The 27,453-nt window shown below is 58.0% G+C and overlaps 1 protein-coding gene across 8 annotated transcripts in view; it reads right to left on the bottom strand.

The window, feature by feature from the left end:
- Positions 1-1,034: 1,034 nt before the first annotated feature.
- The window catches only part of PAQR5 (progestin and adipoQ receptor family member 5), a 52,250-nt gene continuing 25,831 nt past the window's right edge, over positions 1,035-27,453 (bottom strand). For all 8 annotated transcript variants that reach the window (XM_032469355.1, XM_032469354.1, XM_032469360.1 and 5 more), the window contains 6 exons: positions 21,983-22,110; positions 20,764-20,969; positions 17,017-17,143; positions 9,006-9,102; positions 7,112-7,253; positions 1,035-4,257 (listed from right to left, as the gene is read on the bottom strand). In XM_032469355.1, coding sequence (XP_032325246.1) covers positions 4,016-4,257; positions 7,112-7,253; positions 9,006-9,102; positions 17,017-17,143; positions 20,764-20,969; positions 21,983-22,110 — 942 coding nt within the window. In that variant the 3' untranslated portion in view covers positions 1,035-4,015. The remainder of the gene's footprint in view (positions 4,258-7,111; positions 7,254-9,005; positions 9,103-17,016; positions 17,144-20,763; positions 20,970-21,982; positions 22,111-27,453) is intronic.

Below are 27,453 nucleotides of genomic sequence, written 5' to 3'. Positions count from 1 at the left end.
TAATGGAGCCTTCCGCTGGTGGAGCAGAGAGTTTCCTAAGTATCTAATGCGACAAGGGTGAAGAATACTGGGGAATTCTTTGTACAATTTGGTGTTCTATCAAAAAAAAAAAAAAGAGAGAGAGAGAGAAGGAATGGTTGGCCTGTATCAGTGCTGCTTAAACTCCCTTATATTATTAAACATCACCTGAGCTTTTGATAAAAATTCAGAACTCCAGGGCCACCTCCCCCACCTTCCTCCCCCAGCTAGTCTACACTTGAGAATGTGCATCTGACACCATCAAACAAGTTTTTGAAAGGCTGGACTGAATTATCTCTGAGGTTCCTTGTTCCATGCTCTGGAGGAGGCAGAACGTAAGCCCGTTTTAGACTTGACACAAAGAGAAGGTGTGGGACAGCTATTTGCCGAGGGGCACTTGTGGCAGAGGTGAAGAATTTATACGGGTACCAAGGGGCTGCAGGAAAGTCCCTTGGGCCATCTCCCAGGAGGGTTCAGAAGAAAGTTTAGAAGTCATCCAGTCCAGCCACGCTCCTGCCTTCTGCAGCTACACATTTCAGGAATGAGTGGCCTGATTTCCAGCCTTCCAATAAGACACATGCCTGCTGGCCTCAAGGCCTTTGCGCTTGCATGGATCTGAAGTACTCACCCCACATGCTGGCAAAGCTGGCTCATTTTCGCCCATCAAGTCTCTCCTCAAATGTCAGTTTATCGGAGCGACCATCCGATCTCGCCGGCCCTTCCCCACACCTCCCTCTTCCCTCACCAGACTTGTTTTCTTGACAGCATGTACCATTATCTGAATTTTTCTATGTCCCGTGTCCCACTGACTGCCCAGGGCATCAGCCTCACGAGGGAGGGCTGGTTTGGGCTTTGTTCACCCCGTACCCCCAGTCCCTGGGGCGGGGTTTGTCCTACAGGCTCCAGGCACTAAGTAAGTATTCGCCGGCTGATTTAACAGTCCGCACACGTAAGGGACTCTGCTGCCCACAACGAGTGAACGTGTTTGCAGTGTGTTCAGTGAAATGCACCCAAGCCAGGTGAGAACCAGGAGGCCTTTATTATCATAAATAAATTTTTTCTTTCACACAGTTTAAGAAAACCAGACATTAGTGTAAGCTGGAAGAACACCTCTGAGTTTGGAAACAGGTTTCTGCCTTCTCATCCCTAATGGACGGTCGACTGGAAGACCAGAGCCTGGCGTTCATTCAATGTTGTAAAGTGTTGTTACGCGGCGTTAACAGGGGTTACATATAAAAAGGGCACCAGGGCCAAAACGAACTTTAAAGACAGCAGGTCCAAATGAAGAGTTTCTCCAACATATCTGACAGCAGCAGTGGCCCCCAACCTGCCTTCCACAGAACGTCTCCACCAAGAACACTTTGAGGAAGACTGCAGACCAAATATTTAAATCACTGTGTATCCAAAGGCTGCTAAACATCCCACTGCTAATTCTAACCCACAATGACAAGTTCATGTCTTTAGAAAGAAGAGGAGACCTCTCCTCTAGAAGCTGAGCAATGGGAAATGCAGCTCCCCCATCTGGGAGTGGAGGGAGAGGCGCTGACTGAGCGGCCTCATTCAGACGTGCTCAGTCTTACCGCAGCGACGACGCCCGGTAAATGTCACGGTGGTGCTTCTCAAGCAGGGGGAGGAGGACGAGGCACACCCCTTTAGGAGTTGCCCACCTTGACCCCTCCCTTTAGGAGACAAGGCCCTGGGGAGCAATCACCACAGTGGGAGGATGGGAAGCCTCTAAAGCGTACTGAGACAAAAAAAATTGAGAACGGCCACATTAAAAGACATTTCTCCAGTGAGATTTCAACTGACCCCCTGCCAACCTTGTTGAATTTCCGGAATGGCTTAAGCAAAACTACACCCACATCCAACCTCATAATACTTAATAATTAATAGATTTGAACCCATACAATATATTCTCACTCGACATTAGAAGCTTCCAAATCAGTGTATTACAAAGCGTTATAAAATTGTAGTTTGTAACACTGTCCAAAAGTATACGATGGGACTAGGTTTACCAAACTTATAAAAACATTATGGGACACTTGGTCTGATATTGTTGACTTAAAGTTTACCATTTCATCTTCCTCACTAACCGTGCTGGAGAAGCAACGTAACTTTCAAATAATCCTAAAGTCCTTCAAATTAGTCACCCGTTATCTTTCAACTGTTTCTGGGCTAAGCGAAGAACATTATTTCACTCTCTACCAACAAGAGAATGTAAAAGGCTTCACGCCTCTGGCATCACTAGAGTAGGGTGTTTAAACTTTGTGCCTTTGTTCACCATAAAACTGAACCGAACTTACAGTAGGACGAGACAGAAGCCCACAGACCCTGCTGGAGTAGAATTCCACTTGCAACGTCAGCCTCTTGCCAAAATCAAATTCTGTTGTGCAGCTTGCAATTAATGTACCAAAAATTTACCAGCCCACATCATTTTATCAGTCCACTGTCCCCAGAGGAAGTAAACAGGTAATACAGCTAACGAATCATATTTCTTGACCACTCTCAGCCAACATAAATTGTTACTTGTCCCCAGAGGACTGAGCGGTGAGCAGTTGACAAGCCCATTCGGGTGTCTGGGCCAGTCCACCACAGAGGCAGTATTCCAAGATATGGGGGTGCTCCTGAGTCAGCTGTGGCGGGTGGCCCCTTAAGTCGTTCCCAAGTGCACGTCAGGGGTTGACAGGCCTCCGTGAAAACCTGTTTTGCGTCAGCATTTCTGTACACTGTGAAGACCCCATGAAATACGGGACCTTAATTAGTCACGCAACAGATGAGAAAACACTCGGCCTTTTAGCACCGCATGGAGTGGAAAGCAGGGGACTGACTCACCCTGAGGTGGTGAGCTGCTGAAGTTAGACCGACCGAAACCAAGCCAAGAGCCCAGTGCCCTCTGGGATCTGTGACGCCAGCGCGTCTTCGAGCTCGGCCCATGGCCCTCCTGGCTTAGAAGCACCCAGGGGACTTGCTCCAGCGCAGACCCTCTCCAGGAAACCCACGTTTTAAGCTAGTAAAACAGGGTCTCTGGCTGTGCCCAGGGGAACCTGCATTGGCACAAGCTCACCAAGTGTTTCCGTCTCTCTGGCAAGGCCTTCAGCGTCCTCCGCACGCGAACGCTGCATTTTGCACCTATGAAACGCTGAGGCAACATACAGTCACTGGTTTAAAAGCTGAGGGCCGAGCACCGCCAGCTGGGGCTGGCTCAGCCGGCACCCCAAGGGGCACACTTCCCCTGCACTGCCTGACACCTGCGGCACCGAACCCGCGACAAGAAAGCAGAGCAAAGCAGAACGCACGACCCCCAGTCCCGGATTTTAAGAAAATCCAAGTCCATATTACTTAGGAGCTGCTCTGCGAGGCGGGGCGGGCTCGTGGGGAAAGAGGGCTCTTCCTACCCGGCCCCTTCGCAGGTGGGGAAAAGATGAGACCCCTCCCCAACCAGGCTCCTTCCCCCCGGATCGCCTTCCCAGCCCGGGGCTCCCATGCACCGGGCCTCCTCTCTGTCAGGTTCCCCTACTGGCCGGTAGTTCCAGCTCATCCTCCTCCCACGGTGGGAGCCCTCGGAGAGACTCTGCTGCGTGAGACTCAGCAGATGAAGCGCATTCTGTCCTCAGGGGCCCACCGCGAGGGCAGGGAAGCCCAAAGCAGCTACTTAATGTGCAGCTGCAGGGCGGTGGGCCCGCTCCAACTGCTGAGATAGAGCTGGCGAGCTCACTTTAAACAAAGCTAACGCTTCGTGAAACATTAATGGTGTGCCTGCCTGAGGACCTACCTGGACCCATGTTCCCCCTTTAAAATCACACATGCAGAACCACTGCACACCCAGAGACATCCCCCCAGTTGAACACCTTATTGACAGGAAGCCACTCAAAAGTGCCGACACCAAGCTCTATAAATATTTCCAGCCACTGTAAACTGGAACCACACCCCTGGCTTAGGGGCGTAGGATGTTGCAGGCTTGGTGGTGACATTTGGCACAGAAGGCTTATGGTCTGAATCATGTTTCTTTTTTAAGTAATTCTGGCTCGGGAATCCGATACAGAGCAGCTGAGAAATAAACTATGTTGCTCAGGCTGCAGACGAGGCACAGGAGGACGGCTCCAGCTATGTGAGGGAGCAGCAGGGGCCTGGAGTTGGCCAGGAGCCATTCCTTCCTCAGAGTCTTGTCCAGAAGTATGGCTTCCATCTGCATGTGCGTGGCCAGGACCGCGCACACGTGGAACAGCTGGTGGCTGTGACCTACAGCAAACACACAGAAGGCCACCAATCAGCAAGAAAAGACGTCCGGACAGGTGCACAGTACGGCAGGTATGCAAAAACCATCGCGCAGAGGAAAAGAAGCCGATACATGAGGCCACATACTGATGATTCTGTTTATACCAAACGTCCAGAAAAGGCAACTCCACGGGGGCAGAAAGCAGACTAGTGGTTGCTCGGGCAGGGGCGGGAGCTGGGACTAGCAGTACCTGGGCACGAAGGAGCTGCCGGGGGTGATGAGAATGTTCCAAAACTCGTTTATGATGGTTGTACAATGTGGTGAATTTACTAAGAAAATCACTGAACTGTATACTTGAAATTAAAGAATTATGTGATAATATATGCTTTAATAAATTTATCTTTCAAAGGTAACATGAGAAAAATAAAAAGGCCACCAGAACAAACTAAATCCATTTTTAAAACAACCTGTCCACCGGTCCTGTTTTTCACGTGAACAGCTCTACTAACAGCAAGGGTACCTCTTGGGGGCCGGCACTACGCAGCTCAGAGCCCGACCTCAGGGCCGGAGGAACAGCCGGTCGCGCTTTCTGTGGCTGCTGATGCGGTCCTCCTCTGCCTGCTGCTGGTTAACCCCAGACGTGACCAGGGCTCTTCCTCACCGGGCACACGTCCACAGAGGGTGGGGCCCAGCAGGCGGTGGGGGGAGTGGCAGGGAGGTGCTGATCTGGTGGGAAGAGGAGCACACCGCCCAGGGCTGGGGGCGGCTTCGGGGACGACCCTCAGACACCAGGAGTAAGGGGAGACCACACGTTTCACGGGCTGACTTCTGTCTCCCTCCCCCAGATGTGCACCTGGAAGTCCTAACCCCCGTACCTCAGAAGGTGACCTTCTGAAGACAAGTGAAGATGAGGCCAGTAGCACAGGACCCACCCTGCCTGGCGTCCTTGTAAGAAGAGGCGATTAGGGCGGGGCACGCACGCGTGCAGGCGGATGGAGAAGGCCGCCTGCGCCAGGAGACACCGGCCCTGCCGCCCGCCCGGCCTCAGGCCTCTCCCCTCCAGAGCTACGAGGAAAGGACCTGCCGGTTCAGCCGCCAGGCTGGTCCCCGTCACCGCAGCCCTAGCTCACTGACGCAACCCGAGGGGTAAACAGGGTTCTCCCTCAGTTCGAGCAAAACAGAACAGCAGCGAGAATTCAGTGCTGTCCTCCCAGGAGTAAGCGTTCAGTGACTGCGCCCCAGGAAGGGACCAGCCTGGCCGCCGCGCTGCCGAGCAGGAGCAGGAGAGCCGAGTGGGGGGCGGGGGACCCCGGTCTGCATCCCCCGGGGGAAGCTGAGCCGCAGGGCCAGCCCGGCCTCACCAACCACACTCACAGGCTGTGAACCGTCTCCAGACCTGCGTGTGAGCCGCTTTGGTTCCTTATCCAGCCGAGAGCCGTGCTCTCCAAGGACACAGGGCTGAGCTGGAGGTGACTGGGGCGCTCACCAACTGAGGCGCAAATCTGTCCCCATTAGGGCAGGAGATAAAAAGGCGAAGCGGCCACGAGTGCTGACTTGACAGACGGGGCTGTGGCTGCAGCAGGAAGAGGTCCATGTACTGCCCAGGCAGGAGTGGGAGGGGCTCCCTGTGGGCCTTGGAGACAGACACCACCCCCCCACCCCCCCACCCCCCGGTCTGGCGGAGGGCTCTCCACAACCAGTGGAAGATCTGTCCTGAACTGCTCTCTGGCAGTTTCCCCCTCGAGGGACGCCTTTCTGCTCTAGGCCCAAGAGGACAGATGAGGGCGAATAAATAAACCGTTACTGAGAGTCCAGAGTTGGCAGAGCAAGGCCCAGGGCCGTTTCCTGCCGCGCCCAGACCTCCCACCACCCGCCTCCACTCCGTGGGGCCGGGCTGGGGTGTGGTCGCGCCGGCGGGCTCCCTCCTGCTCCGGGACCTCCTGTCTCCCCTCTTCTGAAACCTGCCCTCTAAGCATTTTGCTTCTTGTAATCCCTTCGGCCGGAGAGCGGGATAGGCTCTCATCAGAGTGAACAAAGCAAACTGTTGGCCACATGTCTTAGGTGGGAGGACGTGGGCGCTCACGGGCAAAGTGGGCTTGGGGAGGCGGGGGCTCCTGCCCACCACTGGCAGACAAGCGAGCCCCACGACCGCTTATCTGAGGAGCTCTCATCCCAGGATGCATCAGCCTCGCCAGCAGTGGCCCAAGGCCCCTCCTCCAACCAGTCCCAGAGCTGGGGTCCGGGAGACACGCTCTGCCCTGCCACCCACTTCCCGAGACAGAGAGGAAGGAACCCTGCCGGCAGGAGTGAGTGGACCACTGTGGCCCTGACACCTCCTCTCCACACTGTTTTCCAGCTTGAGTGAGCTCAGGTTCGCCGGAGAACCACACAGCTCCCCAGGGAGCGCCCGGCCCGGCCCACATGATTCTGGGATGGGACATCTGGTGGGAGGTGCAGAGAATCCGCACATTCCCAGAGGATGCTGACGCTGGGCCACCCCGAGAACCACTGCTGCCACCATCCCTGGCCCATCACACCCACCTGAACAAGCAGAGGACTCTCCCCTCCTCCACACAGCCCCCTACCAGCTGGTGCCCTGGAGGCTTCCGCACTCGGGCGCTCCTGTTCCTCCGCAGCTGCCTTCAATGTTCACTTAATAATGGGATCTCACACCAGGGCAATCGTGGGACTCTCCCGGCCCCACACCGGCTAGGAACGCTCCAGAATCCCAGGCCCTCCTGCTCTCCATCCCCCGCCATCCCACCTGACCGCTCACTCCCCGTGGTCTGTGCCCGGAGAACTTTCTGAAGAACTGCTTCTCTCCCTGCCCAGCCTCCCGTGTGATGGGACCCCCAACCCCAGGCCGCCCGCACTCACCGATGTAGTCGAAGCGGCCAGGGGCCAGGCGCTCCGGCAGATGTGCGGAGTAGAAGAAGGAGGCCAGGAGGGTCATGGCCATGTGCTTCTGGTGGTACAGGGTGGCTTCATTCTGTGCACTCCCCCCGGGGAGCAGGAACAGCTGCAGGTATTCAAAGACACGTCAGGTCTCGTGAGGAGGCCGCGGGCACCTCTGCACAGGCGTGTGGACTCCGCCAAGGCCCTCCCCGGCCCAGGCCTGTGCTGGAAAGGGGGCCCCGGGGGCTGTGTGAGCAGGCCTCCCGTTCTGAGCGGATGGAGACCCAGGGAGATTGCAGTTTAATCCCCCACGTGCTCGTGACGGGCCTTTGGGTTATTTCATTACATAAAAAGAAAGAAAGAACAGAAGGGAGGAAAGGAAAACAGAAGAGCAGAGGAAAGGAAGACGGTCCTGTCAGACAGGGCGCTGCCCCTCCTCGGGGGGGTGGGCCAGCTCACACTCGCGCTCACGCCCAGCAGCACGCCCCCTCAGCGATGCTCTCCAGCCAGCGCATGGAGGTCCAGAAGCCCCGGGAAGGCTTCCGGGTCGTCAGAAAGCACTGACTCCAGCCGCTGTCCTGTTTGGAAGTGAGGTATGGTTTCTGCGTGTCCGCCACTTGCTGAGGGCACCAGGCCAGGCCGTCCACCTGCATCATTCATCGGAGCTTCAGCAGTGACCCCAAGGCAGACTCCGTTTCTCCCCTTTTGCACGTGAGGAAACTGGGCTGGAGGGAGTCTTGCCAACCACTAATCAGTAATGAAGTCAGGCTGATTCCACGACCGGTTAGCTCAGCAACGGCGCCGATTAGGAGAAGACCTCCCCCCACCCCCCGCTGCCTGCTGCCCGCTGCCCACGGGGCTCTGCTAACACAGGAACTGCGCCGTGGGCTTCCGCAGGCCCGTGGGACCGGCCTGTCCTCTCTGCCCTGGTTTCCTGTGCTCCTGCCAGGAAGGCGTCGTGGGGATGGGCTGCGTCCCCATCCCTGGGTCTCCCCCAGGCCCACACAGGCTGGGCATGGGGCACGAGCTCGGGGCCTCAGCTGGTGGAGCGGCTGGACGCCTCTCCTTCACCCGGCCCTGCCATCTCAGCTCAGACTCCCTCTGGGAGGGGACTCCCACTCTGGGAGCCTGGGCCAGGCATTGCTGAGCCCACCAGATCTCTTTCTTGATGAACCCCCTCTCGCCCTCTGTGAAGGAGGAGACATCAGCCTCATTTACAGAGGAGGAAACTGAGGCTCAGAGAGGTTGTGTGCACTGCCTGAGGTCACAGAGCCAGTGAGCAGAGGGACTGGGATTTGAACTCAGGCCCATCTGATTTGAGAGCACATGGACTTTCTTCTTTGTGTTCTTCATCTAATTCCCATCTATCCTTTAAGACTTTCATTGATACTTTTTTTTCATTACTACTAATACGTGAATTGACGAGACTAGATGACGATGTATCCACAGGAATATTGCCACGTGCCAGCACTGTCCACACTGTCTCGTGTGATCCTCCCCGCAGATGAGGAAAGGAGGTTATTAACCACCAAGGCACCAAGACGACAGACAATTTGCCCAAAGTCTTGCGGGGAATAAATACTAGAGCTTTGCCTCCAGAGCCTGCTCTCCTGGTCGCTCTGCTAAACCTCAGGCCCCTCCTCTGCCCAGCCCTCCAGGACTGCTCCTGGGCCCCCAGTCAGCACTGGCCACTGACTGGCCTCTGTGTTCATGCCATCTGCTAACTAGTCTGCAAGTGTCATTCTGGAAGCAGCTGGGGCTCAACTCCCACGTGTCCTACTGTGACCAGGACAGTGCTTTGACCCTCAGAGCTCAGGACACAGCTGATTGCCTGGTGTTGCCAACAGGCAGAGAGGGGATGGAGCCGGGCCCTTACCCTGGAGAAGATGGGGAGGGAGTCCCAGGTGTAGGGATAAGCGAAGGCCAGGATACGGAGCAACTTACAGAGCCTGGGCTTCTGGATCTCAAGAAACCTAAATCGGGGAAGGAAAGGGGGGAGAAATGAGAATGAGAAAGGGTTTCAGTAAATCACACACACACACACATACACACACTCATGCGCAGGGCGCGCGTGCGCATAGAAAATAACAGCGGGCCAAGTAACCAACCGAACACAAGCATTTTGGCACAAGCTCCGCCTGCGGCCAGCAGCCTCTCCCCAGCCCTCTCCGTTCCTTCAGTCTCAGATGTGAAGAGAGTTGGGGCGGGATGGGGGGCGACAATCTCCTGGCACCACGAGAAGCAGTGGTATCAGGATGAGACAGGGACAGGCACTGAGCAGCAGTCCTTCAAGAGCCATGTCACCTAACTGCCGAAAGGCCTTCCAGACCAGTAACCCTCGGGCCACGGGGCATGCGGGTAGTGGTGGCACGGGCTCCCGGGGCCAGCACGCCCGCAAGGGCTGAGATGCCGAACTAGTCCGAGCCGCCAGGTGACCGCCCTGCAGAAGCCGCAGGTGCAATCAGGAGTTAATCAGTTCAGAGATTCCTGGAATATTTAGTACCACACTCAGGGACAACGGACGGGGAAACTGAGTAAACACCGTCTTTTGTTCTTTCTTTCATCGCCGCCCCCGCCTGCCTCCAGTTCAAAGGCAGATGAAACCAACATTAAAATCAGGGTCCTGACTGTCCCAAAGACAGGTGGGTCTTCCGGGATGGACACGATGGGTCCTCAGCTAGCGTGGGCCCAGCCTGGGAAGAGGGCAGGGAGACTGGCAGGCTGGACACCAGGAGGATGGGGAAGGGGAGGTTCCACACAAAACCACAGCCCTGAACTGGGGCGCGGGCCAGGGAGCACTCACGCGGCCAGGCTGGGCCTGGTGGCAGGACAAGTACCTGCTTCATCCGCAGTGTCTGTGGAGGGCTGGTCCTCCCTCACTACCCACCCGGGCGCATGGCGAAGCCAGAGGCCCCCACGGGGTGGCGAGCAGGGCCAGGGCTGGTGCGGTCTGTAAGGCGACCCAGGCGCTGGGGCCAGCTCAGCCTCTCCCACTCCCCCTCGTCCACTCTCCGGAAAGGATGGAGTGTGTGCCCCCAACTGAGCCTCACTTCTCTTCCCCGACGCCCTGTCTCAGCCCACAAGCCTGCCCTTCCTCCATCCCGGGCCCACCGCCCCTGCCCTAAGAGCCAGTGCAGTCACCTGACTACAAGCCCCCTGTGCCCACATCCTTTGGGGTGGAATGTGGCCGAGATGCCCATGTCCGCCTCCTGGGCGGTCAGGGACCCCTCCTCAAGGGCAGAGCTGGTCTGGATCCCCAGCACCCAGCTCAGAAGCCTGTCTGAGGACGCAGATGTCACCTGGCTGGTGCGTCCTGCCCAGCCCTCATGGCAGCTCGGCCCGGAGATCCCTGCTCTGGGTAAGAGGTGGCCACCGTGGGCCCCGAGAAGCCCTGCGGCCTCCAGAGATCCAGAGATCAGCTCCAACTTCTCTCAAGCCCACGGGCACCTCCCTCCTCCTTTCCTGACCCTGCAGACACTGGGCGGAGAAGGAAGAAAAGCTTGAGGAGGAGGAGGAGAAATAGGGACCTTAATATACTGTCTTTCAGAAGAGACGCCCAGCCTTGGAGAGAACCACAAACCCCGGGAAGGTGCGGCCACACGGGGCTGCGATCCCACTTCAGTGTCCATCTGGACACCCTGGGTCCCATCCTGCCTCTGCCCTTCGCAGCCAGGTCACCCAGCAGGTGGCGTACCCCTGTGTCCCAGCGTCCTCGTGTGCAACGGGGACCACAACGGGACCCCTCACGGGCCTGCTGCAAGGGTTTCATGAAATGGTCCTCGGTGGGAGCTTACGGCTGCGCCCAGCACAGAGACTCACCAAAGGGCAGCTTTAAAAAAAACGTGCATGGAGGGACCCATCCTCTCCCCTCCCCATCTTGTAGCTTCATTGTACCAGAAAATAGAAACAGGAGAGAACAGAGTTCTGGGTGATTTGCCTAAAATCAGATGAGCTCTTAAGAGACAAAGCGAGGATTTATGCCCAGGGCTGTCTGGCTGGTTCCACGACCCTCCCCTCAGCACACTGAACAGGCCTCAGACCACCACCCAGCCTTTGTCCTTACAGACACCCCTCTGCCCCAGGGGACAAACAGAACGCACTCCCACCGCCCCAGAACCAGGGCCTGTCCGCACAGCCTTCTCGGTCCACGCTGGCAGACCCTGCCCAACCACGGCGAGCCAGCTCCCTCCGTCCCCATGCACTGCCGCCACCTGGCACCCCTGGCGAAGAGAGGCTCGCTCCTAAAGCATGCTCCACTTACACGGGCAGAAAGCCGGCTCTGGCTGGCGAGGGCCATCCCCCAAAGCATGGATTTTCTGCAACTCGAGACATTTCGCCCAGCCTGAAAAAGTACTTCCCCAAGGGCAAGCGAACCAGCCTCTCCAGCTGCAAAGCCGAGTCTACAGGGGAGAAAAGGAGAAAAAGCAGAACAGAAGAGCGACAGCAACAGAGGATAAAGGGCAGAAGGGCCAGCAGCCGCCGAGCGGGGACCACCACTACCAGGGTGCAGTTCCAAGTCAGACCACAGGGTGTCGCCACAGCCAGAGCGCCCAAGAGGCGGCGCCTGCGTCCCCCAGAGCATCGAGCCCCAGTCGCCGAAGCCCCGCCCGGGAGGCGACCCCTGCGCCCCAGGGTGGGCGCCTACCTACAGGGAGTCAGGCCTCCTCCGCCTGAACCAGGCTGGAAGGAACCGCTGGATTTCAGGAGCAGCCTCCGTCAGCAGAGGACTCACACAGCACCAGCCCACTCAAAACCTGACAGATCTTGTTGCAACAAAGCTGGAAGCATCTGCAAGTCCTGGAACTGCGCTCGGAACAAGGGGGCCTTTGTAGCATCGCTCTGTTGCAGAGCTGCGTGCGTGTGCGTGTGCGTGTGCTGGGGTACGGCTGCTCTGTGGTCGTGTGGCTTACGTGGCAGGGACGCGGACATTCCCACAGTGCTGCCCCTGGCCCTGCAGCGCCCCTGTCCTCTGGCTGAGCCCTCTGACCTCCAGGTGAGTCCGCTAAGCCTCCCGTCTCGGGCTCCGACCTCCAGACCCTCTTCCAGGCCTGCCCCGTGCCGCTCTGAGCTCACTCTCCACCAGGGGTGACAATTCATCTGTCCCTCGCAGCACTGACCACAAGGCACTTCACTGAGCAAGCATTTGTCAAAAACCAATGGCTGGATGCTTTGGAAGGATGAATGGAAAAGTGCCTGCAGCGCCTCGTGAGGTACAGCAAACACTGGGTAACTGACGCCCCCGAGGCAGTGGTGCCGCCCTGCTGGGCCTCCGGTGGTCGGCAGGCATGAGCAGGCGGGGTCTCTGTCACCCCATCTGGCTCCAAGGGCCACGGAGAGGCCACGCTTTCTGCCCCGCCCCCCGCCCCGCGCCAGTGCTGCAGAACAAGACAGCAGGCTTCTGGAGCGTGTTCGTCTGAACTAAAGGCAATGACAGTAAGGACCAAAACACCAGTCAGGGGAGTCCATGGCCCTCTGTGTGGAACTGACCTAAAGGACGTGCGTCGTAAGGGAATGATGTCATTCGGACCGTGCTATCCTGGGAAGCACGTGGTAACTGGAGCCGCACCCCTGAGGCCCATGGTCTCCTTCTGCTCAGGCGGACAGGGTGGTTCTCGGCCACTGCTGGCCGCACCACGGGCTGATGGAGCGGGGTGGGGGGAGGCAGAAGGGGAGGGGAGAAGTCTTGCACAAGAAGCCCTGCTGAAGCTGGCACCACACCACCCCCAGGCCAGAAGGAGCCCAGGGGACATCTTCTCAGACGCTCTGTTTAAGGGCCGTGGCTGGCCCGAGGCCAGCAAGTCTGTGAAACCAGGGCCGCCCCTCGCCCTCCTCCTGAAGTTGGTCAGTCGGGGCCAGAATCACCCCCGGGCGTCTTCCTCACTCCCCTGATGCTGAAGACGGAGACGGAGGATGAAAACAAAGGGGACTGGCCTTGTGGAGGAGGGACCCACCCCCGAGGGAAGAAGCGAGGTCAGGGTGCAGGGGAACCGGGCGGGCTCTCAGGGTGGGCTGTCCCTCTCTCAGGGGCTCCGAGCACATGGCATGGGGCCGTCCTCCCTTTCTGCCCCCAGATCCTCCACTTAAGCGGCTGTGGACGTGCCAGGACGCCGCGCAGGGCATGGAAGCTGAGTCCACAGAACCGTCCTCCTTGGCTGTTTACTGTACTTCGTGAGCACAGGGCAGTCCTGTGTGGGACACACGAGGTGCTCCCAATCCCCAGCGGCCTCTGGTCCCCCTCCAGCTCCTCTCCCCCTTCCAGCCGTACAGACTCCGGCAACTCTGAAGCTCGCTGCTGCCTCCCAGCACCATCCCAGCCGGTCCGGGCCCTCGCCCCCGTCCAGGCTGTTGGCTCTGTCCAAAGGGCCCTCCCCTCCTCTCCAGCCAAAGTGTTCAGCCTTCCTCAGTACTCAGTCCTAACGCCACCTCACCGAGCCTGTGCATCCAAGCAGCTGTATTACTGTTATTTGCTCCTGCCATATTCTGTGATGCTACGTGCCTTTAGGCCCTTCCCTCTGGCCTTTAAAGGAAATGATGACTCCACCTGGACTTTCTGCGTGTCTGCAGTCTGCTTCTCATACCACATGGGGCACTCTCTGAGGACAAGGACTGAACCTGACTCATTCTTGTATTCCCAGAGCTGAACGTGATGCTTGGAGCATGGTAGGCATTTAAAGAACTGTTGAGTGGCTGGTTGGATGAATTGATGGAAAGATGGGTGGATGAGTGGGCAGACGGATGGATGGGTGGATGGGCAGTTGTGTGGGCAGATGGATGGATGGGTGGATAGATGGATGGATGGATGGATGGATGGATGGGTAGATGGGTGGGTAGACAGATGGGTGGGTGGATGGATGGGTGGGCGGATGGATGGGTGGATGAACCGGTGGGTGGATGGATGGATAGGTGGCCAAGTGGATGGAAAGATGGATGAAACAGCCAAAGATGTGCCCCATAAATAAACAGAAATACTCTGTTTCATTGACAAGGGAGAAGCCCCAAGCACAGACATTCAAGAGATTCCTGGCCAACCTGTCCTGCCAGGCAAGTTTGTCCAAAGGTACCAGGCATGTCACACCCAAAAGACACGTTCATTGTATCTGAACAACCAGGGAAGACTCCTGGCTAGAAGAAAACAGTATATCCTCGTAGGTGATTCAGGAAGCCTAAAAAAAAAACAAAAGTAGCAAACATTCTGAGAATTCGCACTGGGGGTTCATGGGAAAGCAGTCCTAGATCATGAATTCTGAGGCTGGGTCTTCCACACCCACGAAGCCGTCCCTGCCCGCTCAGCCCACCGTGCTCGTCCCCTCAGATCCTCAGTTCCAGGCAGCAGAGCCACACAGCCCAGCAGGCGCTGACTAGCAGGACAGAGGCTCGTCCAAACATCTGGTCCAGGTGTGTCTGGCTCAGGCCCACCTGTGAGCCCCCACATCCAGGCACTCTGCCTCTGTTAGAGCAGCAGACAGCGAGACATGAGCAGAGAAAGGCGGACACAGGCCACATGGCAGGAATGGGGCAGAAAGGAGGGGCACGGGCCAAACGCAGGACACCACACACCATGTGAGCACCAGGGTCCCTGGGCAGAGAAAGAAAAGCAGGAACCTTCGGGCTGATAAGGGGCCACAACTTTTGGGGGGATGAGTGGCCTGGAAACTGACAAAGAAAGGTGAGAAAAGGCAGGAATCTCCAGTTTCGAATGTAACCTTTTGCTCATTATGCCCTCATTTCAATAAAATTAGCCTTGCAGATCAGAAGTACCCATCACGCACCGAGGCCATGACACTTCCAATCCAGACTAAATGAGGACAGAAACCCCTCCTCCCCACGGGAAGGTGGAGCTGGGATGATAATCAGGCAATATGACCCCAGACCCTTCCCTCCCCAGTGAATATTCTGCCCATTCATTTTTACACCCTGTGTAGCTAACTTGCCAAAGAAACTCAGGGCAGCCGCTCCCCTGAGCCTGCTGCCCTCCCCTGAGAGTGCACTGTCCATCCTTTAGGAAATCCTCACTTTACTTTTTTTAACCACTACGTCTTGTCTCTGAACTCTTTCTAGGACGGGACAAGAACCTGGAACACCGGTTGCACCCACCGGAAGCACCGCCAGGCCACGAGTCCTCTCTCTCGGGCTGTTTTTAGCATCAGAGTCACTTTTCTACGTGTGCTACACCTTGTCTCACCCAAGGCAGGGACCCGCTCTCCTCTCCCCACCGTGATCTGAGCAGCCCTCCCAGCTCTGGCCTGGACACAGGAGGCAGTGCTTCAGAAAGGGCTCTTAATCGCCAGAGTCCTTGAGGAACTAGGGGGGAAGGAACCAATAACCCATGACGTCTGGTTCCACTTTCTGCCCCCCTGGGCGACCCTGTCTCCTCCCAGAAGGAAGGGCGCTCTGATTTCCAGGAGGAGGGAAGAGGGAGTTGACCCCCCCACACAGCCCTTTCCACAGGATGAAGCAACACAGGAGCCAGTCTCAAGAATAAACCTGGAGACGAGAGGTCCCCCTCCCCGGACGGGCCCCCACCCTCCGTCCCCCAGCCCGGGAGCCCAGCAGCCTCAGGGCAGGAAGGCCCACGGCAAGTTGGGGAAAGCTGCCCACCTCTCAGTCTCACAAAACCTAAGTGTCGCCCAAAGAAAGCCAGAGCCAAACCCTTGTAGGGGAGGCACAGAGCCTCCCTCTCCATCCCCGCGTCCTCCTGGGGAGGGGAGAGCAGGCGGCTGCCAGGAATGAGCGTCCTCTGAGGCAGCAGCATCTAACAGGGAGATTCAGACGGGTGCAGTGGAACCGCGGGTGGCGGCCAGGTGACCAGGGGTGACGCTTCTCCTCACCCACCATGGGAGGCCCCCGCCAGGGACACGTCACCTGGCACCGTGTGCACAGGCACGTTACCCCAACACCACCACTCGAGAGACTTTCTAAGTAACTTGGGGCAGTTCGCTTTTACCAAGAGCTACGTACACTACAGTAGTCATTCTCAGAACAACGCTCTAGCACTCACACTCCAGTGAGCTTCCCGGAGCAAAAGGGAAAAAAGAAGAAGAAGAAGGGATTAGAGCCAGCGAGCTGGGCATGACGCGCGGAGGGCAGCTGCCCTGGGATGTGTCGGGCGCGTGAACGTCCCTCACGCATCCCGCGTCCAGGCAGACCTGGGTCCCCTGCACTCTGCCTTGCTGTGGTTTTTACAGCTTGGTGATTTGTGGCAACCCTCGTCGGATGGTTAGCATTTTTAGCACGAAGTATTCTCTGCTTACGGAGTGCTCCTCGTTCCTTCAGACATGATGCTATTGTACACTTAGCAGACTGCAGCACAGTGCGCACATACTTTCACACGCACTGGAAAACCACACATTTCGTGTGACTCGCTTCATTGCAGTGGTCTGCAGCCAAACCCACAGCGTCTCTGAGAAGCGCCTGTATCCAGAGGCAGACCCGCCCAGTCCCTGGCAGCAGGATGCCCAGCTCTGGGCGCCTCCTCTGCGTGCTGAGTGTTCCAGGTACATTGCCTGTAATCCTCACATCGGCTCACAGGGGAGCTGTGTTGGCCCCATTTTATAGAGGAGCAAACAGACTCAAGAAGGATAAGCGTCCCATCCAGCAACAGCACCAGCACAAGGAGAGGGCATAAGGGCCCAGAGCACAAGGAAAGGAGGGGACCCCCTTGTTCAAAAGTCGTTCAGGATTTCAAGACGACGACAGCAGGGCATTGAACCAAGCGTGGAGCCCTCTCGGTCACGGGGCCCTGAGCACCTGCACAGGCTGTGTGGCCGAGAAGCCGGTCCTGTGAGCCACAGGCCCCGAATGCCTCCTCCCCACCGTGCCCTCCGACCGTCCGGGCAGCTGCCTGCTCGGTCCCCCACCCCGTCCCACCTGAGATGCGGGGCCGGTACCTGGAGTAGCACGAGAGGCTGGTGCTCATGACAGCGCTCAGCACGGCCAGGCCCACGTAGTAGTCGTGGAAGGTGCTGCGCACCAGGGAGTCCGGGAACACGTAGGCCGAGTAGGCGATGGCGGAGCCTGGGGAAACAGCAGCCTTGGGCAGGAGGCCGGGACTCGGCACCTCCTGGGCCCCGGGGGAGACCAGCCCCAGCACCTGGCCGAGCCCTCGCCCGCCCCACAGACCGCAAGCAGGCCTGCCACTCCCCCTCGCCTGCGCCATTGCCCCTCCCAGAACGCCCCCCCTCTCTCCCCTGCCTACCCAGATCCTACCCAGGGAGTGGTCCTTGAGTGCAGCGAGGCCCGAGGGCTTGACCATGTATAAACTCACATCATCTTTGCAGCCCCTCTCTGACACCAATCCTGCACGTGGCCCCATTTTACAGGTGAGGGAGTGGAGGCACAGAGAGCGTGGGTAACCCCCCGGGAGCACGCGGCTACAAAGCAGCAGAGCCAAGCTTCAAGCGCAGGCAGTTTGGTGACGCTGCCTCCTTCTGCCCACGTGCTCTGGTCCAGGCCGACCCCCAGTGCACTCAGCTTTGCTCTGAGCATGCACACCTCGCCTGCCCGAGGACACGGGCGCTCCCGGGGACGGTCAAGGCTGCAGGTGGGGAGGGCCCCGCCGGGGCGAGGCCGGCGGCCGGCCAGCTGAGAGGCTGGGCGTGGGAAGCTAGCCAGGGTGTTTTATCTTGTTTTAGGTTTTGGAGCTGGCAAGGGCAAGGGACTGAAAGGCCTTCTAGAGGCCTGCCTGCTGCGGCTTTTATTTGGAAGAACAGGAGCGGTCACTGTCCTTTTCAAAGGGGCCAGAGGTGTCCGGGGGCCTGGGCCTGATGGCCTCCCCGGTCCTGTCAGCTGCTGAGGCCCCTCGGGGAGAGGCAGTGCAGACCTGCCAGCCCAGGGCCTAAGACCAGGACTGGGGTCACCTGTTAGCCAAAGACCTTGGAACCTTGGGATCCTAGCTCAAGGCTGAAGCAGGCCTCAGGCCGCACAGGTTCAACCTCTGCCCCTGATCCCGCCTGACGGCTGGGCCGTAAGTGACGAGCCCGAGGCTGAGCAGGCGGGAGGGCCGGGAACCGCCACCTGCCGGCACAGAGCTCCCCACTCCCGCAGGCTGCCCGTGCGACTCGGCTGGGAACCGCCTCCGCGGACAGATGGCCCCTTCCCTCCGCCTGACACCGGGCGAGGTCCCCACTGGACCCGGACGCGCCCGCCCCGTGCACACTGCCCAAGGCAGAGCTCCACGGCCCTGCAAGAGCAAGGCGGCCTCAGCCCTCGCCAGAAGCTGCAGCGGGAGGCGGAATCAGCGAGGGCCCCCCGGCGGCTCCAGCTGAGGTGGGCACTGGGGGCGAGCGGGCAGGCAGCAGAGCGGCTGACCTCGGAAGACGGGGGGTCCTGACGGGGGCCGGAGGGCGGGGGGGCTTTCCAGGGAGCGGGAGCAGGAGCAGGAGACAGCTTTGGACACCAGGGTACGGAAAGGGAACTTGCCCCTTCAGGCGGGAAGAAGCCACTGGAAGTTTCTGGGTGGGGGATTAAGACGGCCAAACCCTGGCTCCGGCCCTGGCTCCGTCATTACGGACTGCGCGGCCGGGCAGCCGCCTTTCCTGTGCCCGCTGTCCTCACCTACGGCGGGGGCGTAAGGCAGTCCCTGCGTCCGGGGACTGCTGCCGCGGTTCCCTTGGCAACTGGGGTCGTTGCTACCTTGTGACACTGGCTAAGCGCCAGGCTTGTCTGAGCTGCTCACTTACAAACGTACTTAACCTTCACGACACTCCCGTGACGCAGCTGCTGTGCTGATTCTGCGCGTGAGAGAACCGAGGCTTGACGAGGGCAGGAAACTTGCCGAGAGCATGTAACCTCTAGGGCGTGGTGGCAGCTGGACCACAGGCCCCTGGTCATGTGTCAGCCGCTCAGCACGGAACCTGCCGCATACTGATTGCCCCAAGGCACCTGCTCCCATCACGATGCGCTGGGGGCAGCTGAGCAGGAGCTCTGCACGACGCTGGGTGAAGGAGCACACCCAGGTGACCGGGAGCCAGGGGAGTGTAAGTGGGAGGGTGCCCTGGTCAGAAGGCGTTGAGGAAGCCTCCCCAGGGCAGGTGGGTACGGCCCAGGGAGACGAGTGAGTGCGTGAGCCCAAGCTGAGGGGGGCACAGCCGGTCCGAAAGGTACTGAGGAGAAAGGCAATGGAGCCTGCCCACTGATCGGGCAGGATGGCAGAGGGGGTGGGTGTTGAGGGGGAGTGGCAGGAGGAGGTGAGGGTCATTCACAGGTTTCTGACGTGGAGGGCGGGGTGGGGAGGGTGTGGCCCGGCTAGGCCTCAGGGCTGGATGCGGTGGGGACCTCAGGCAAGCAGCTTAGACTAGAGAAAGGCTTTATGAGGGCCTCCTCCAGAGGTGTAGGGGGGCGTGTGGGCGCTGAGGAGGCCTCCCAGGGGGCCTGGCCACGGAAGAGCGGGGCCCCGGGGATGGATTCTGAGCTCACCCACCCAGGGAGGAGGGCAGAGGAAGGGACCCAGCAAAGCAGGACGCAAAGGCAGCCGAGTGGGAGGAGGACTGGGAGAGGGGGATACACATGTTACACAGGGCCAGAGAAAAGGAGGCAGGCTTCCAGAGAACGGGGGCCCCGCACCACAGGCTCGGTCCCGGTGGTCGGGAGGAGACCGGGGCCTCAGCAGCCAGAGTTCCATCAAACAGCGGGGACCGGACAGCAGAGCACTGAGGAGTGGGAGGGCAGGCAGTGAAGACTGTGTGTGTCCCCATGTGTGCACGTGTGTGTGCATGCGTGCATAAATACGTCTGTGGACGCGCGCGTGTGTGAATGTGTCTTGTGTGTGTGTGTACGGATACGTGTGCACACATTCGTGTGCGTATGTGTGCGTGTACGCGTGTGTAACTAGTGAGGGGGGAGAGGAGGGGTGGGGAAGAGGAGGGAGTGAGGCTCCTCGCACGCCCTCTTGGCTGAGGGAAGATGGGGACTTTGCTTTCACACCTGGAGTGGGGTCAGGAGGGAGGCAGAGGCTAGAACTGGGGTGAGAGGGGACAGACAATGCCCAAGGTGGGGGCGGTGAGCAGACAGGAGGAGGGGCATCACTTAGAGGGAAACACCAGGAGGCTGGGGTGTCACCCCCCACCCCCCCAACTCTGCTCCAGGAGCACTTAGAGCCAAGGGCTCACTCCTCCCGCCTCAGCAAGCAGGGTCCCTGGCCACGCCTCCTCTGCTGGGCACGCCAGAGGCCAGCACGACGCCCCTGGCCTGCGACAGCAGGTGGTTAAAGTGTCAGAGAACTTGCAAGTCCACTGTTAGAACTGTTCAATCATTAACAATGATTAAAACTTTAATGACGTCAGCTGACAATTAGAGGAATCGTGTCAGGGGAGCAGTAAGTCCTCAGCCCACTGTGCCTGTGCAGAGGCCCTGCCGAGCACGGGGCCCCGCCTCGCATCGGCCCCCACCCCTGTTCACGCCGCCAGCGGGGCGGGAGGGCTACCCCACAGCGGCGGCTCACACACGGCCCAGGGCTCTTGTTCAGCCAGCCAGCGTTCAGTACCTGCCAGCACACCTTCAGACGAGTTCCTTATAAAACGCTCGTCAGGAACTTGGGCCGTGCGCTGGGACTGCTGTCACCCTCCCGCGGCGCCACAGCCGCAGGGGGAAGGGCGGGAGGCGGCGGGGTCCCGGGGGGAGGGAGAGGCCGCACGTACCCAGGCTGAAGAGGCTGACGGCGCCGTAGTCCAGGAAGTAGCAGATGTGCCGGGCGTTCCCGGACATGCAGCTGAAGGTGTGCGCGCAGCTGGACGCCAGCGGGTACACGCAGCTGGCGCCCATGTACACGAGCAGGGGCCAGGAGTAGCTGTCGTTCGGGATGTCCGTCGCACGCAGGACGCTCACAAACCTCCACGTGAAGAAGCTGGAACACAGGGGGCCCTCAGCCTCCCGGGCCGGGGCGCCTCTCACAGTCCCGACCCGGCGGTCGTCTGCCTTCTGTTCCCCTGGGGTGGCCGGTCCCTAGCGGTCTCACTCTGGTGTCAGGGCCACAAGCAAGGGAGGGGGAGTGGGGTCCTTCTCAGGTTGGAAAAGGGCAGGAGGGGGAGTGAGAGAGGCCGCAGCTGCACGTGCCCGACAGACCCTCTTACCGCTCCCTGCGGGAGGGAGTCTGAGCCCAGCCTGTGCGGGACCCGGCCAGGGGACGTGAGCAAGCCACGGCCAGCACTGGCCGGGCTGAGTGACCGCTGAGGGCCTGCCGGCACTGATGCACTATGACCCGGCCCCTGACCCCGACTCCACCCCCCTCGTTCGTTAGGCACAGGCCCAGGTGTGTGCAGGTGGCCTCCAGCCCCAGCTTCCTCAGCCCCTCCTCACCTCCTGCCGATTCTCACTTGTGCCCACGCGCTTCCCAGAGTCACCGCTCTGCTGGCTCCGTCAAAGAGCTGCCTGACCGCGCACCTCACGGCCACCGTGGGCACCCCGCACCCCGTGTCCTTTCCCAGTGTCTCCTCCAGAAACCCTCGGGGCAACCCCGGGAAGGGCGCAGACGATCACGGCTGCTTTGCAGGTGGGAAAATGTGAAGCTTGGAGAGGTTAAGGGACTTGCTCAAGCTGGGGAGTTTTAACTAGGGCTTCCAGAGGGTCCAGAAAGCCTCCAAGACTGAATAAGACAATGCTATCAAATCAGGCCCTGAAGCAGGGAAGCAGGGAAAGACTGGGGAGCTGCCAGGAGCCCCTCAAATCCGACTGCAATCTGTGCCCTAGAGTTCACCCCAGCGGGAGACCCCAACATCTCCCAACTCCACGTCTACGCCCCACGGGGGAGTCCCACAAACCCCAGCGTGGAACCCCAGCTCTCTCAGCCCCGCTGTGTTTAAGGAAGCCCCGGTTCCCAGGCTCTCGACCGAGATGGCTGGTCAGGGGGCGGGGAGTTACCAGAAGGGCAGCAGGTGTGTCCAGATGTTGAGGGTCTCATTGGTCATTTGGAAGAGGCTGAGGACACAGGCAGTGGCGGAGCTCTGTGGATGTCGGTAGCCAAAGAGGATACCCTGCTCATGGAACACCTGCAGGGGGAGACAAAGGGGCAGCCAGGCGAGGCGGGCGTGGTGGGAAGGCCTCAGGAGGCACAGCTCCGCTAGCATCCAGCTTTCTCCCCGGCTGGGCCTGGAACACGTGACCCCGAGCCCTTCCCACAGCTTCGAAACCCCTGGTCCTTCAGGAAGCCTGCAGCCAGCTCTTGGAAAGGATTTAGGGCCCCGACTCCCAGGCACACTTACTCCTGTCATGAATGTTGCCTAAGAATCTGGCTTCGCACCCTCTGCCTGGGGCCTGCAGCCTGGTCTCCAGATGCCTTCGTGGTTGGCTGACATGTGTGCTGCCTGTCCGAGCCGACAAGCCCTGGATGTCAGGGGCTGGTGGGGTGGTCTCTGCCGGAGACCCCCCCAGTGCCGGGATATATGAACCGAGGCGCCTCATAAAGGCCTCTGATGATGAAGACGGTGATGACATTAGCAGGGAGAGAGGAAGGCGGCCACAGCAGGGCCCACACGAGGCGGGCCCCCCGCCCCACGCGGCCCGCTCGGCGAGGCTCCTAGTCACCACCCTCGAGGAGAAGCTTGGACGGAGCAGGGAAAGCACGGGGTGTCAGCCTGCTTGGAGGACTGCACTGCACCCTTGAGAAATGGTAACTGTGGCGACGAGGCAGGGAAGACAAAAGCTCAGGGTAAAAGCAGAAGGCGCGTCGCGTTCCTGCCGTGAACGTTAGGACTAGAGACACTTCCGACACACGGGGGGAGGTTGGGAGGGGCAGTGGGAGGTAAAAAGCCTCATCTGCGGAGGTGGCAGGACTTGCAGGAGGTTCTTCCGCCCCTTTGTGCGGACTGGATCGGGGTTTCTCAGTCTCACCACCACTGGAGGCTGGGGCCGGGCAGCTCTGCTGCGGGGGGCTGGCCTGGGCACCATGCGGCCGCGTCTGTGGTCTCTGCCCAGCAGGTGCCTGCAGCACACTCTGTGCCCCCCTTCACCAAGTTACCACAACCAGCAACATCTCCCAAAGCTGCCGGTGTCTGGGGGACGTCCCCCCAGGTAAGGACCAGGGTGCAGGTGGGTGTCATTATAGCCTCTGAAAGGGAGACAGAAGGGAGCAGACCAACAGAGGCAAGTAACAATAATGAAAAGGTTAGTGATCGTGACGTGGACCGAGCCACCGTACATTTCATTTACTTCCTTTGGGGGGAGGATTAGGGTTTTTAACTGTCTATTTATTTATTTGAATGGAGGTACTGGGCCTGAACCCACACTCTACCCCTGAGCTACGCCCTTCCCCCTCGAGTCACAGGCATCTTAAAGGTTCTGATTTTCTAGGGCTGTGGGAGGAGTGCGGGCTGGGAGAACCCCCATTTGGGTTACCAATTCACGGTAAGAGAGGCTCTCAATCCAAAAACACACCATACCTGGCACCCCTGATGCCATGCCCTGAGGCCCGAGTCAAGGGGTCTCACGGACAGCGGGGACAGCGAGGGGCCTCAGAGCGGAGAGTCAGTCTGGGCCACAGAGGGGCCCTGCGACCGAGCGCTGGGCCACGACCCCCAGGGCCTCAGCGTCCTCGCCTGCGAAATGGGAGGGGTTCGCGCGCCAGATGTGAGTATGCGCCCTTCTTGGTTCAGTTCTGGGTGAAACTGGTCAACGGGGCGAGGGGAGGGAGGCGAAGGTGGCTCACAGTCCAGTGAAGACACACTACTGGAGTTAGGCTTGGGACCTAGCTCACTGAAGCGAACTGTTCCAGTTTTTGATTCACCGTTCAGTTCTGCTGACGTGCCCGGTTGACAGCGGACAGGCAGGAATCCTGGCTTGCAGTGGCCCCCCATCAGGGCTGCTGACATGGGGGACAAGTGGGCCGCTGGCTTTCAGCCTCTGACCCTGCAAGCAGGGTGGCGTGTGCTTGGCAGGCGTGCGTGGAAGGCCCTCCAGTGGAAACTGCGGGTCTGTCATTCTACCTCTCATGTTTCTTTCTTTCTTCCTTTAAAAAAGTTTCTTTTTTTTTAAGCTGCAAAAACTTCAGAAAGGAGCGATCGTTATTAATTGCTCACTCCTTCACATGAATATGCTCAGCAGATCCTATGTAGCAGGAACTCCTATGACAAGTGGCCTGGGAACCCCGGGCATTGGGGTGGACAGGGAGGAAGCGAGCAGGGCGGGGCTGCAGGACAGACAGTGCGGCCACAGCTGGACCGTGGATCGCCGGGACCCAGAGGGGGGGCACCTCATCTTGTCCACATGACTCGGGGTGTCTACCATGCTTCTCTCTGTGGACCCTGCGTTCTGGGAGGCAGGAGAGGACGCCGCCCTAGCCAAAAACCAGAGGGGAACACAAACTAGACCACTGGGCCACATTTAAGAATCTGGCCCCAGAGCTGGGAGGATGCCTTGCCACCAAAGCCAGGGTTGGGTCCCTCTGACCTGCTGTCCTGACCCCAGACATGGATGGGGAGGTCCATCAGCCACACCATGAGGGGCAGGGTTTAAAGCAGCCCCTCCCCAGAAAGGACAGATAGATAAAAGATGGATAAAAGAAAGGGACCCCTCTGTCCCGGAGCAGCGACGGCCCCCCGGCTCTGCCACCCCCACCTGACCCTCGCTCACCAGCCCGCACCCCGGGTCTGAGCCCTGTGGCAAGCGCCGGGCGGGCAATCATCCCTGCACCGTGCGGCTCCAGCCTCAGCGAGCGCTCTGCACGGAGGAGACGGCACAGAACACAGACGACTTAAATCTGAACAACAGACAAAACCTGTGAAAACAGTTTTGCATTCGCGCCAAAAGGGCAGGTGGCAGTGGCTTCCTTAACCCTCCGTAGCCAGCCTTGTTCCCAAGCAGCCCCAGCGGGCAGGCGACGGCTCAGCCACACAGCAGGGGCGACGTGACCCCACCTTCCTCCCGGTAGCCGCAGGCCAGGCAACTCAGAGCGAAATGAAATCAAGCCGTGCGCAGTCTGCCACTTAGGAGTGAGACCCCCCCAGGCAGCGGGTCGAAGGCCGTCTGCGGGTCTCCTTTCCCTGCCCGCCAGGGGTGGCTTCCAGGAAAGGCCCTGTGCCCTGCCAGCGGACGCCCGAAATTCCACCACGACTTGTTAAGCCCTTGGTTCTGCCAGCTGTTCAGCTGCACCTGGGGAAGAGCAGCGGGCATTCTGGCTCAGCGCTAAGTAGGAGCAGCGCACGGTGACAGCCGGCTAAACCGAGAGGCTGAGCGAGGCCCCGTGTCCTGTCTGCATTTCCCGTGTGGATCTCATGGAGCCCTCAGAGCCTCAGGAGGGACAGCCTTTTATTGTCCCCATTTCTCAGGAAAGGAAAGGTTAAGGCGTTCACCCAGGATTCCAGTAGTGGGGGCGAAGCTGAAGCATCAGTCCCACATCCCAGCCTCTCGCACTGTCCCTGGCGGCCGCCCCGCGGGGCTCATTGGAGAGGAAGCGCCCATCTCTCCGCCTGCGGCGACTGAGGACCGTCACAGACTTCCCTGGGCCTCAGGGACTTCCTCTTTAAAGTGCTGTCGTGGCCCAAACTGCAGCTCCCACAAAACCCACGCTGAAACCCTGACGCCAGCACCTCCGTAGCCGTGCTTGGAGACAGGGCCTTCAAAGAGGTGATCAATTAAAGCGAGCCCATTCATCCAATGCAACTCAAGTCCCTCATCAGAACAGGAAACTTATTCATTAATTTATCTATTTTTTTTGAGCAGTTTCATGTTTATTTTGTTTTTTTATTGAAGTAGAGTCAGTTTACAATGTTCTGTAAATTTCTAGCGTACAGCATAGTGATTCAGTCATACAGATACATACATATATTTGTTTTCATAATCTTTTTCATTATAGGTGACTACAAGATATTGAATATAGTTCCCTGTGCTGTACAGTAGGACCTTGTCATTTATCTATTTTATATACAGTAGTTAGTATCTGCAAATCTCGAAGTCCCAATTTATCCCTGCCCACCCCCTTTCACCCTGGTAACCATCAGTTTGTCTTCTGTCTGTGAGTCTGCTTCTGCTTTGTAGATAAGTTCATTTGTGTCTTTTTTCTCTTTCTTTTTTTTAGACGCCACATATGAGTGATGTCATATGGTATTTTTCTTTCTCTTCCTGGCTTACTTCACTTAGAATGACAATCTCCAGGTCCATCCATGCTGCTGAAAATGACATTACTGTATTCTTTTTTATGGCTGAGTAGTATTCCATCATATAAATATACCACAACTTCTTTATCCAGTCATCTGTTGATGGACATTTACTTTGCTTTCGTGTCTTGGCTACTGTAAATAGTGCTGCTATGAACACTGGGGTGCAGGTGTCTTTTCACATTAGAGTTCCCTCCAGATACATGCCCAGGAGTGGGACTGCTGGATCACATGGTAAGTCTATTCCTAGTTTTTTGAGGAATCTCCATACGGTTTTCCACAGTGGCTGCACCAAACTGCATTCCCACCAGCAGTGTAGGAGGGCTCCCTTTTCTCCACAGCCTCTCCAGCATTTAGTGTTTATGGACTTTTGAATGATGGCCGTTCCGACTGGTGTGAGGTGATATCTCATAGTAGTTTTGATTTGCATTTCTCTGATAATTGGGGAAATTGAGCATTTTTTCATATGCCTATTGGCCATTTGCATGTCTTCAGTGGAGAATTGCTTGTTTAGGTCTTCTGCCATTTTTGTATTGGATTTTTTTTTGTTGTTATTAAATTGTATGAGCTGTTTATATATTCTGGAAATTAAGCCTTTGTCAGTCACATCATTTGCAAATATTTTCTCCCATTCTGTAGGTTATCTTTTTGCTTTGCTTATGGTTTCCTTTGCTGTGCAAAAGCTTATAAGTTTAATTAGGTCCCATTTGTTTATTTTTGCTTTTATTTCTATTGCTTGGGTAGACTGCCCTAGGAGAATGTTGCTAGGGTTTATGTCAGAGAATGTTTTGCCTGTGTTTTCTTCTAGGAGGTTTATGGCATCTGGTCTTATATCTAAGTTTTTAACCCATTTTGAGTTTATTTCCTTGTATGGTGTGAGGGAGTGTTCTAGCTTCACTGACTTACATGCCATGTCCAGTCTTCCCAACACCGCTTGCTGAAGAGACTGTCTTTTCTCCGTTGTGTGTTCCCGCCTCCTCTGGCCGTAAGCGTGTGGGTGTATTTCTGGGCTCTCTGTTCTGTTCCATCGATCCGTATGTCTGTTTCTGTGCCAGTACCGTGCTGTTTTGACGACTGTAGCTCTGTAGCGTTGTCTGAAGTCTGGAAGGGTTATGCCTCCAGCTTTGTTTTTTTTCCTCAGGATGGCTTTGGCAGTTCCGGGCCTTTGCGATTCCTTATACGTTTTAGGGTTCCTGGTTCGAGCCCTGTGAGGCACGTCCTGGGTGGTCTGACAGGGTCACG

Source organism: Camelus ferus, chromosome 27 (assembly GCF_009834535.1).
Source record: "Camelus ferus isolate YT-003-E chromosome 27, BCGSAC_Cfer_1.0, whole genome shotgun sequence".
In the NCBI taxonomy this organism is placed as follows: Eukaryota; Metazoa; Chordata; class Mammalia; order Artiodactyla; family Camelidae; genus Camelus; species Camelus ferus.
This window is presented reverse-complemented; position numbering and strand designations above follow the sequence as displayed.